General features: G+C 58.4%; 1 protein-coding gene across 2 annotated transcripts in view; it reads left to right on the top strand.

Moving 5' to 3' along the window:
• The first annotated feature begins 1,707 nt into the window (after positions 1–1,707).
• Positions 1,708–10,943, top strand: part of PPP2R2C (protein phosphatase 2 regulatory subunit Bgamma) — a 138,579-nt gene continuing 129,343 nt past the window's right edge. The window contains exon 1 of one of the 2 annotated variants that reach the window (XM_045474616.1): positions 1,708–1,924. In XM_045474616.1, the coding sequence (XP_045330572.1) occupies positions 1,855–1,924 (70 nt within the window). In that variant the 5' untranslated portion in view covers positions 1,708–1,854. Of the gene's footprint in view, positions 2,002–10,943 lie in introns of both variants that reach the window. The other variant, XM_045474618.1, reaches the window with a different exon arrangement.

The raw sequence follows: 10,943 nt of genomic DNA, 5'->3' as shown, positions 1-10,943 counted from the left end.
TCAGGAAGCAGGTGGTGGTGCTGGCAGAGACCCCAGGACGCTGTGGGGTCCTTTCCATCACAGCCAGCAGGGGTGGGGGGGGGGCGGACCTCCTCCTAGGTCCATTCTGGGCATTTCTCCTGCATGAAAGCCGAGCTCTCGCTGCCAAACACCCACTCCCCAGCGAGAATCCTCAGGCTGCGTCCGCCTGCCCCAGTCTTCATGACCCCGTCCTCCTGCCCCTGCCCCTCCTGGCCCCACTGCAGTTTGGGGAGCTGCGCGGAGTCCCCAGAAGTCCAGCTGAGAGAAGCAGAGCTTCACAGAATTGTGGGGCTGGGACATCCTGGCTCCCTCTCCCAGCTGGGGCTGAAGGCCCCTCAACATTTGTGGCTCCTCCCAGGCAGTCTCCGCCTTTCCTCCCCCTCCCTTTCCAAAGAGGTTTTGCTGAGTACTTAGGAAGGTACTGGGGGGGGGGGTCGATCTTTCCCTCCCCATCCTCTGAGGCTCCCCGGTGAGGCCTGCGCCCCCTGCAAGGGACTCGATCCTTCAGGCAAAGGCTTAGCTTGGACAAAAGAGGAGACATACTTTTTGAGGGCCCGATCTGCGCCAGGCACCATGCGCAATGCGGGGCCACACTGGTGACTCAGGGAAGGGAGGCAGGGAGGGTCCTGCTGGGCGGAAGTCCTGGGCTTGGAGGAGAGGGAGACAGGTAGAGGCATGCGTTTTCCAGCCTGTTTCTGGAGTGCACCCAGCGGGGCTTGCACGCTTTATCTTCCCAGCAAGTAGAGAGATGAGCCGGAGGACCGATCATGGAGCTCTGCCTGGAGGAAGCCAGCTACCCCAGGCAGCTCACTCTGAGTTCTACCTCATCCGTGGCCGATTCTCCCCGCCCCTCCCGCCCTCCCCAACCCCCCAGCTTCTTCCCACGGGTCCAGTTTTGCGCTCCAGAGAGTCCTCAACTTGTCTGACCCACCCTCTTCTGCCAACGAAGGGGACCCTTGTCCGCCCCCCTGTCCCCACTTCTAAAGTCTTCCAGGCTCCGAGGTGCCACCTTCGGCTGCCCCCACCCCCCACCCCCCATCCTCTCCCTGTCCTTTCGGTAGCTGCCCTTCTGCCCCACCTCTGCTAACCCCTCCGTCGTTGGGCATCTCTCTTCCATAATTTCGGCACCTGGGGGGCCAAGGTGCCCCCGCAAAAGCTCAGCTGACCAGCGCCCCCCCACCCCCAGGTGGCCATCTCCGTCCTCCCTCCCCCGCCGGGCACTTCCAGCCACCAAAGGCGCCCACCCGCGGGGCCCGGAGCACAGCGGTGCCTCCCCCGCCGGGGCGCGGCTCCACCTGCAGGGCGCTGGGCGGCAGGCGCGCGGCGGGCGGCGCGGGCCGCGGGGGCGGAGGAGCGGGCGGCGCGAGGGAGGGGCCTGCGGAGCGGCGGCGGCGGCGGCGGCGGCGGCCCCAGCCCGCGCAGCCCGGCTCGGCCCCGGCTCGGTCGGCGCAGCGCCGCGCGCGTCCCCTCCCGCCGCCGCCGCGCAGCCAGGCGCCCCGGCACCAGGCCGCCGCCGCCGCCGCCGCCGCCGGGCGCACGACGCAGCGCGCACCGGCCGGGATGCGCGCCCGGGCCCCGGCCCGCCCCCACCCGCGGCCGCCGCCCGCCCGCCGCGCGCTCGCCTGACCGCGGCGCCCGCCCCGGCCGCCCCGCCCGTCTCCGGCCGCTCCCCCCCCCCCCCGCCCCCCGGCCGCGATGCCCGCCCCCCGGGGCCCCGGCGGCCCGCGCCCCTGCTAGGCTGCGGCGGCATGGCCCGCGCGCCCGGCGCGACCTCTGCGGATTGCATCGGTGTGTGGCGGCGGGGCATGCCCAGGGCACCGGGCACGGCCTTCAATGGGCGAGGACACGGACACGCGGAAAATTAACCACAGCTTCCTGCGGGACCACAGCTATGTGACTGAAGGTAACGTACGTGTTGTCTGAGGCCCCCTCCGGCCGGCCGCGGCGTGGGGATGCCGTCGCACCGAATGCCCTCCGAAGGTTTGGACCGCGCGCTGTGTGTCGTGTCCCCCCCCCCCCCTCCCCCGCCCCACCCCACCCTATCCCACCCCGCCCCGGGTCCCGGAGGGAGGGAGCCCGAGGGCGCCGGCCTCCGCTTCCCAGCGCCCTCCTCCGCGCCGCCCTCCGGCCGGCAGCTTTCGACCCCCCCAGGCCCGGAGGCATCCCGAGTCGGCCCTGGCCGTCATTTGTAGAAAGGCCATTCCTGCGGCTAATCTGGCGAAGAAATCCGGGGAAATTAAATGGCTTAGAATCCTGGGTTTGCCATTTCAGCCCTGCCCAAAGCCTACAGAATTTTCTAGGCTTCCCACTCCCCGGAGACGAAGAGGGATCCGAGGGTGTGTGTGTGTGTGGGGGGGGGGGGAATCCATTTCCAGATTCCCCCCAGAGGCTCCCTGTCCTGGGCCCCTCCCTGTGCCTCCGGAGGCAGGGGCCCTTCGTGGGTGGGAGAAGGCGGCTGGCTTGGGGTTGGTCTTTTATACCTGCTGAGTTATACTGACATAGGAGGAGCTGGCCCCAAGCTGTCAGAATTTTCCCCCCAAAAGTGGGGCATGCCATCCCGAAAGGGCCCGGCGTTTGAAATCCCCCAAATAGGCCCTAGAGGCCCAAACCCAACCCCCACCCCGAGATGGTGGGATCCAGAGGGTCCGCGCCCAGTGACTTCCAAGGGTCTCTCTTCTCCCTCCACCTTGCCCGGAGAACGGTGGAGGACAGGTCCCAAGCCGCAGCCAGGGGCCCGCGGAGCGAATCCTCGATTTGAAGATGGGGATAGCTAGCCGCGGGGTGGCAGCATGCATCAGTGAGGACACTTGTGCTGGAGACCTTCCCGGGTTTAGGGACCGTGAGCTCCTTGCCTAGGGGCTGCTGGACTGGCCGCCTAAGTGTTCGTGGGTTTGCAGCGAGAGGTCCCCGGGTGGGTGCCCCGGTGGGAGGGGCCCGGGGCATCGCGGTCCGCGGGGGCTGGTGCGCGTGGGTGCCGCTGTCAGGGAACCTGTGTGGGCTTGGCGCCGGTGACTCTGACTCCTGGGTGGCGTCCGATGCTCCGGTGCCTGGCTCCGCCGGAAATGAGGCCGAGCGGGTAGCCGGGGCCCTTGCGGAGGAGGCCGGGGAGCGTGGGGCCAGCGCGGGGCGGGTGGGACCCCCGCGTCCTGGCCCGGAGAGCAGAGGCAGGGTGTGTAACCTGGGAGGAGGGACGCTGAGGGGTGGCGCTTCCCGCTCCCGGGAGGAGAACCGCTGAGTCATGCTTTGCTGATGGGGGAGGGGGTGGCGGGAGGAGGCCGCGCAGCCGGGCCGGGTGAGGGCTCGGGCCCCCAGCTAGGGCTTTCTGGGGCCCAGGGAGCTGAAAGCGGCCCTTTGTCGCCTGCCTTGGTGAGGTTGAGGAAGAATCGGCGAGTTCTTTCTGCTGGCAGGCTGCTGAGCACAGAGGGTGAAGGAGGCCTCTGGGCTGCTGCTGGCAGGTGCCCCAGTGGCCTGGCTCCGGCCGAGAGGGCATCTTGGTAGGTCATTCTGGTCTGGCTTTGTGCAGGAAGCCCGAAGCCTGTTTTCTCCTCTCGCATGGAGGCTGATGGGACAGGACGCGGGACTTGGTGATTAAAAGTAAAAAGCACCATGCCTCACCCCCAGTGGACTTGAGCAAACACGAATTCCTTCTTCACCCTGTCTCCCCCGCCCCCCGGCCCGCTTGCTTTCATAAATTTAAAAGCTCTTAGCGGAGGAGAGCAAGGGGTGTAGCCCCCGCGGGTCTAGACAAAGATGCTGCCCTCGGCCCCCGCGGGTCTAGACAAAGATGCTGCCCTCGGGCAGCCTGTATTCTAGAAGGGAGCTCTGTGCGTGGTATTGAGGGGAAGCTTTTTCACCAAGTCTTGGTCTCCCCATCTGTAAAATGGGAGTGAATAATAACCATCTTGCCTACAAGGTCTTGGGGTTTCTGGGAGGGTCCGGGGGACTGGCGGATGACGGAGCCATCTTGGAACAGGAAATTGTCAGCTGGCAGTTGAAATATGTTAAGCACCTACTGTGTGCTGGGGCCTCACTCAAGATACCGCCTACACCACACCCCCGTTCTATAGATAAAGAAGTCAGGGTTTGACCTTTGTCGGTGTCCCAGGCTGAGTGCCAGCGTGTGTAGGGCATAGGGCTCGGGGGGGCTGGGATGCAGAGGAACAAGAGGGTCTAGCAGAGGAAGCAGTGACAGTCATTGTTGGAATCATATGAGATTTCTGGCCTCCCTACGTGAAAACAGACTTTCACCACGTTGCGCCCTGCATTTTGTGCGCGGAGACCAGGGTAGGTCACAGAGTTGGATGTCAGACAGACTTGTGTTCCAATCCTGCTTCTGACTCTTCACAGGCTGTGTAATCCGGGACAAGTTATTAAACCTTTCCGAGCTTCACTTTCTCCCTTCGAACAGGGGGAGATAATAATAACGAGCCTTACGTTATTATTATTAGGATGATCAGTGATTATTATGTTAATGTAGAAAACATCAGCACAGTGCTTGGTCTATTGGAGGCATTTGATAAATGGTACTGGTATAATTTAAAAGGCTCCTGGAAGAGCTTCATGAGCAAATAATGGATGCTGAGATCTTGCAAAAGACCCAGGTGTACAAATTCTTTTTCCACCTGGTCATTTGGCCCACACTCACTCACTCACTCCACTCCAGTGGCTCTGGCCTACTTCCTGCTCCTTAAGCAGGTCATTTTTTTTTTTTTTTTCCTTGCTTCACGGCCTTTGCACTGGCTGTGTTCTCTATCTAGAATATCCGCCTCCTGCCCTTCTCATAGCTGGCTCCTCCTCAGCCTTTAGATCTCAAGTTAAACATCGTCTTTGCCTATGGGAGTCCTGCTCGAATTCCTCAATCTCTTATAAAATCTCAAATACTTTGGGAAGAGTTTAAGTTTTGTTAGTCATTCACACCTTGGTATGAATTAGAGCAGCTTTTTTTTTTTTTTTTCTTTTTCCTCAACTCTTGGCTCATCTCAGCTGATCGAGGCTTGTGATCACTAAGCACGGATGCAGGCCACCCGGGGGCACAGAGAACTTGGAAAGGTTGGGTGGGTGTTGGGGAGGGCAGTATCGTTGAGTCTCTCCAGACAGTAGAAGGAGCTGGACCCTTGAGAGAGGGTCCCCAGGGGTAGGAGAGTGCCAGGAAGTCTCTGTGTGTTTAGACTTTTCTCAAGAGCCAGATATGGCCCAGGAGGGGCGCTTCCTGGCTGTGTTCCCTTGCTGCAGCCACGGAGCTCCACTTTTGGGTGAGTGAAATAGGCGTTTCTAGGTTAGTCTGGTCTGCAAGCCCCTTCATCCCCTTTCACGCAGCAGCGTTTCCCAAGCCCGTCCGCTACTGGCTCTGGCCCTGGGCAGACATGGGGGCTCCCAGCCCATAGGAGGCGGCACATGCTGAAGAGAGAGTTGGTGGCAGTGACTGGGTGTCTTTGGGAAGGAGCAGTCACTCCCAGGCGCCTGCAGGTTAAGGCACCTGAGGGCACGCTTTTCTGCCAGGACCACAGTCCCCTCCCTGGAGCATCTCAGCCATTAAACTCTGTCATCTCTGCCTTTTGCATCCATGGAAAGAAAGGTACCTCCGTCTCCCTGACCCCATATCCCTGCCATCCTTGTGTGCTGCATGTGGTTCAGAGCCACCTGTGTGTCCCCGCGGATTGTATGGTTGACAGATGAAGCAGGGCTCAGAGGAGGAAGGGGTAAGGTCGGGAGGGTGTCCCAGGCCTGTCCGAACCCAGCATTTGGGCAGTTTCCACAGCATGGAATTGTCTTCCTGGTTCGAACTGGTCGAGGGGGGATAATGTCAACTTTCTGCCCACGCCTAGACTACGCCGGAGAGGCATGCTTTGTGGGAGACCAGGGTTCATCCCGATTTGCCCCCACGTTGGGGCTGTTGAGGCTGATCTCCCCAATACCCAGCGCCTTATCCCACAAGAGCATCGTGGTTCTCACCCAGAAACCTGTGGCCAGAGGCCGGGCCAGCTTGGTCCGAGGCTAATGCGTCCCTCTTGCAGTGACTGGTTCTAGAACGGACATGGGAACCAGTTCTGGAGGTCGCGTGGAAGCTGGTTTCTCTCTTGGAAGGAGCAGGGAGGCTCCCATTGTTGCCGGCAGCCCCCCTGAGACCATGAAGCAGGTTAAGTCCTAAGCCAATGACGCTGACGGTGTCTGAGCAGAGAGTGAGTGGCAGCAGGGGACATTGTGACTCCGTGGGTTAACCAGGCCTGATGTCCACCCGTCTCTGGGCTTCCATTCCCATGAGCTGCCACATTTCCTCTTTGCTGCACACCTTAAGCTGAGCCTCTGTGACACCCCCTTTTCTGGTTATCTGGAAGACCGGGAGCCTGCCCCGTCACTCCCGGCCAAGATTTGAGACCCATGAAACCAAGAGGGAGTTTGATGTGTTCACTTTCTGTGTTAGGAATCCTGTTGGATGTCTTTTATTGCACTCAAGTCAGGGCCGCCGAGTTCTGGCTTCCCTTCCTTGGCCCTCCTGAGGAGGCATTCCAGCCAGATGAGTTCTCCCAGGAGACCCTCGTTCCCGGTGGGGTCTGACTCTGGGTTCGTAATCTCGACCAGGTCACCCCGTGTCTCGGACCCCGAGCGTCTTCTCTGGATTGCTGCTCGCTTGAAATGAGAGATGCACAGTTTGTTTGATGTTGTAAACGTGTCCGTCACATGCCACGGGCATGTGTTCCTTCGTGGGAGGAACACTCTCTGTGAGCCCGGGGCATTAAATGGCTCGGTGTGTGTGAACGCGCCCAGCCCAGGGCCTGGGGCCCAGTCAGTACTTAATAAACGTCGTCTGCCAACGGTTAGAGTTAGGATAGCCTAGAACCATCGCCAGACTGGCTAGCCCAACCCCATCCCCAGTCCACGGGGAAATGGAGGCTAAGAGGGGGTCGCTCATGGCGTTTCCCTGAAGCCAGCCCAGAGGGAGAGTGGGGGGAGCCAGCTTTCGGTTTGAAATCAAGCTGGGGACTGCTGGGCCTTCACCCCCATTGCTCCCCTTTCAGAATATCACTTCCATGAGCAATCCTGGACTTTCACAGACTCACACTGTCTCCATTTCAGGGGTGGGGGGGGCAGTGAGAGAGGCTGGGTGTTCTCCGTTCAGTCGTGCCACCTCTCTGAGCCTCAGTTTCCTTACACTGGGTTGTCACACGGCTCTAAGGAGCAAAGGCTGTGTGGACTCCACTGTTGAGTGGGTTGGCCCCCACAGCCCCCTCCCTGTAAGCAGCTCACTGGTTTATTTTTATTTTTTTATTGAATTTAGTTTTGTATGTTTACTTATTTTTTGAGAGAGAGAGAAAGAGAGAGAGAGAACAAGCAGGGGAGAGGCGGGGGCGGGGGGACAGAGCATCCGAAGTAGGCTCTATGCCCACAGCACAGAACCCTATGCAGGGCTCAAACTCACGAACTGTGAGATTGCGACCTGAGCTGAAGTCAGAGGCTTAACCGACTGAGCCACCCCGGCGCCCCGAAGGCAACTGTTTAAATTCAGCATGAGATTATTAGGAGTTTTCCAGCGCTTGGCAGTCTGTGCCATCCGTGCAGTCACGTGGGGCCCCACGCCTGGAAGGACCTGATTCTGGTTTTGTGCTCTGCTGTCGCTGTGTGGAGTTTTTATCACCTTCTCTCCGGACCCATGCTTTGTAAGCGACGTCTGATGGGGGCAGTGGAGTGGACGCCCGAGCAGAGATGATGCGTGCAGCACGTGTTGCAGCTGCTTTGTGCCGCTGCTACACACACCTTGTGTTTGCTTTGAGCGTCGCTGAGCTCCCACACGCGTGGGCCGCCACATTCTGTGCTTCCGCAGCGGGTCGGCGTGTCCACGACCCTGTAGGCAGCGGTGGGTGCTGACGGCCCGGAGAAGCCACGCTTTTCCACTTGAACCAGACTGGATTCAGAGGCAGAAAGGAGGCAGTGACATGCTAAGGAGCACGAGGGACCAAGGAGCCCTGCCGTCCCCTCCTCCCCGCATTCCGTCCTTGTGTGAGCTAATCACTGATGCTGAAAATAATGACCCAGAAGGAAAGGACAGGAGGGGACAGCCATAGTCCTTCCCTTTCAATCCTTATTCATCACTGAGCCAAGGGTAGAGGCGTGTGTGTAGAATGTGCAAGCATCAAAAAGTGAAATGAGGGGCGCCTGGGTGGCTCAGTTGGTTAAGCGTCTGACTTCGGCTCACGTCATGATCTCACAGTTCGTGGGTTCGAGCCCCACGTCAGGCTCTGTGCTGACAAAGCCTGGAGCTGCTTCAGATTCTGTGTACCCCCTGCACACCCCGCCCCCCCGCCAAAAAAACTAATAAACCTTAAAAAAAAGAAAAAAACAGCTAAATGAAACCAGATGAGCTGTTTGGGTTAGCATCCACACTGCCCTGGTAAGAATGAATAGGGTACACACGCGTGTAGGAACCCCCAGATACGAATTGTGTGTTTCCGTGAGTCTGCATTCCCGTTAAATGCTCTTGTGTTCGCACTTAACGCTCGAATTGCAGAACAGAATGGTGACTGGCAAAATTCACGCTGATAACTTAAACGTTTAGTTTTTCTGTTGGCGTTAAGTAGCAAATAACACTGCGGCGAGTTATGGGGAAAGTGAAAAAGGTTTATGTTTTCGTTCCTCTGGCTTTTTGAACGGGGTGCTCTGCATTTGCATTTTGCACCGGGCCCTACAAATGGCAGAACTGGCCCTCCTTTACCATACGGGACAGGCTGGCGTTTCCAGGGGGCAAGAATCCTTGGCCCGCCTCCCACCGCCCCCTTGGCTTTTGGGATTGGTAGAGAATTGGTGAGAGCCTGTCACCCATTGGGCAGCTTCTCCCTATTGGGCGGGGTTAAAGTATTAAAGGTCCCTGCTCCTCCCCTACCCACTGGGGCTGGCACTCCTTGGGCTGTTCCAAGGAGGGGATGCCAAGTGTCTCATTTCAGATTCCAGCCTTTCGACCTGTGTCCCCACAGCCCCGAACTGAGGGGCAGTAGAGGAGGGGTCCTAGCTCCCCACACCCTCCACCCCCCCCCCATTACCATTAATAAAGCAGATTCTTTTGATTTCTCTCTTGTTGTCTACCTCCCCTGTGTGGCCTCAAATCCTAGCGGCAGGGAGGGCTGCCTAATGGTTACCTCAGTCCCGCCCCAGACTCCACGGCTTTATTCCTGTGATAGATGTGCCATAGTTCAATTAATCACCCCCATTGTTGCATAATTAGGTGGCTTGTTTTTCTGGTATAACACCGAGTGAACGAACACTGTTTGCCTATGAAGATACTCTACATCCAACTCCCAACCCCGAACAGCTTTGGAATAATTTCTTCAGAGAGAACCCTGTGCATGCAGTGTTATGCGAAAATGATGAACGCGTTTGGTGTTCTCGACTCGTATCGCCAAGTTATGCTCCAGAAAGTGTTTCTGTTCTTACCACATGCTGATCAGCACTCGATACCCTAATGTGTTTGACCTCTGCAGATATCACAGATGAAAAGTATTTGTTTTAATTTATGTCTGAGTACCGATGAGATGGGCTATTTTTTCCCCCTTTTGTTCAATAGATATTTGCCGCCCCCCCTTCTGTGCCAGGGGGATGTTAGCTGTTGGACGAGCAACGTTGAAGACGGAGTTCATTGCTGTCCTTCAGTCAGCTACTCATTCATTCGCTGGGCAGATATCTCTGGAGCTGCCTCTGTGTTCTGGGCACTGGCTTCTTCCGGGTTGCTGGGGCAGGGAGGGTGAGGGTGGGGTGAGAGCTGGGAGAGGAGAGCGCTCAGGAAGAGCCCGGGGTTCCGCAGTGGCTAAAGGACAGAGCACAGGGAGTCTGTGGCACGGTTGGAGTAGGCACCCAGGTAGATCGTGGAGTCATAGGCCTGAGAATCTGGGTGGGAAGGGACAGGGCGGGGGAAGAAGGATGGGTCACCATCCTGCCATCCTGTCGGGTAGGAGGACAGTATTGGAAAGCGTCTCCCGGGCTCCCTGTTTCAGGTGTTTACACGCACCCTGCACCCTGTTCCCCGGGGCTCTGCTTCGGTGATGCCGTCTTTCCATGAGCCCTTAAGGTCTGCAACCCTGTCTCCCCGCTCAGGTCTCCCTGCTGGCACACAGAGTCATTTGCTCTCTGTTCTCCGCTCTCCCCGACAGACAGCCCCTTGAGCCCTTTTCTCCAATCTCACTGCCTCTGGGGCAAAACGCTCCAGGTCCTAGAAGGCATGTTTCCAGAGCTCTGTGCTCTGTGGACGCAAGCCAGGCTGTGTCCTTCTCCAAAACGTCGGCCTGTCTCTGCCAGGGTCTTGGATGCCACTGGGAGAGTGAGCTGCCTCCCGCAGTCTGGAGTCGCCGGAGGAATCTGCAGACCACAGCACCCTGGGGAGTCCTGCTAGTTAAACCAGGCCCTGCAAGACAGGTGCCTCTTTTCCACTGCACTGGTGTCCCGTGGCCCTCATCAAAACGACCCATGTGGACTTGAGTATTAAATGATTAGGAAACCAACATAATAGCCATTATTAGTATTAACCATTTATTGAGTATATACTATGTGCCAGATACGATGCTAAGTACAGCATCTTACTGGATCCTAACAAAGCTCTGGGTTGTATGTATTTTCCCCATTTTACAAGGGAGAAAGCTGAGGTTTGGGCACATGTGAAGAGTCACAGGTATAAACGGGCAGAGCTGGGGTTTGAACACAGGCCATCTGCCTGCAGAACCCACACTCCTGACCTCCACACTGGGTGGAGGAACCAACAGGGAGGGGACAGGAGATCCGTTGGGTTCTGATTATGCTCCTTGCTTAGGAGGGTCTGGGATTCAAACCCAGGACTGCCTGGTGTGGTGCTCACGCTGGGCATGCGGCAACACGTCGGTCCTAGCCGTGTGTGTGGTTGGAGGCAGTTGAGATGGGCCAGGAGGAGAAGGGCTCCCCTCTAC

This window comes from Leopardus geoffroyi, chromosome B1 (genome assembly GCF_018350155.1).
Source record: "Leopardus geoffroyi isolate Oge1 chromosome B1, O.geoffroyi_Oge1_pat1.0, whole genome shotgun sequence".
NCBI lineage: Eukaryota > Metazoa > Chordata > Mammalia > Carnivora > Felidae > Leopardus > Leopardus geoffroyi.
This window is presented reverse-complemented; position numbering and strand designations above follow the sequence as displayed.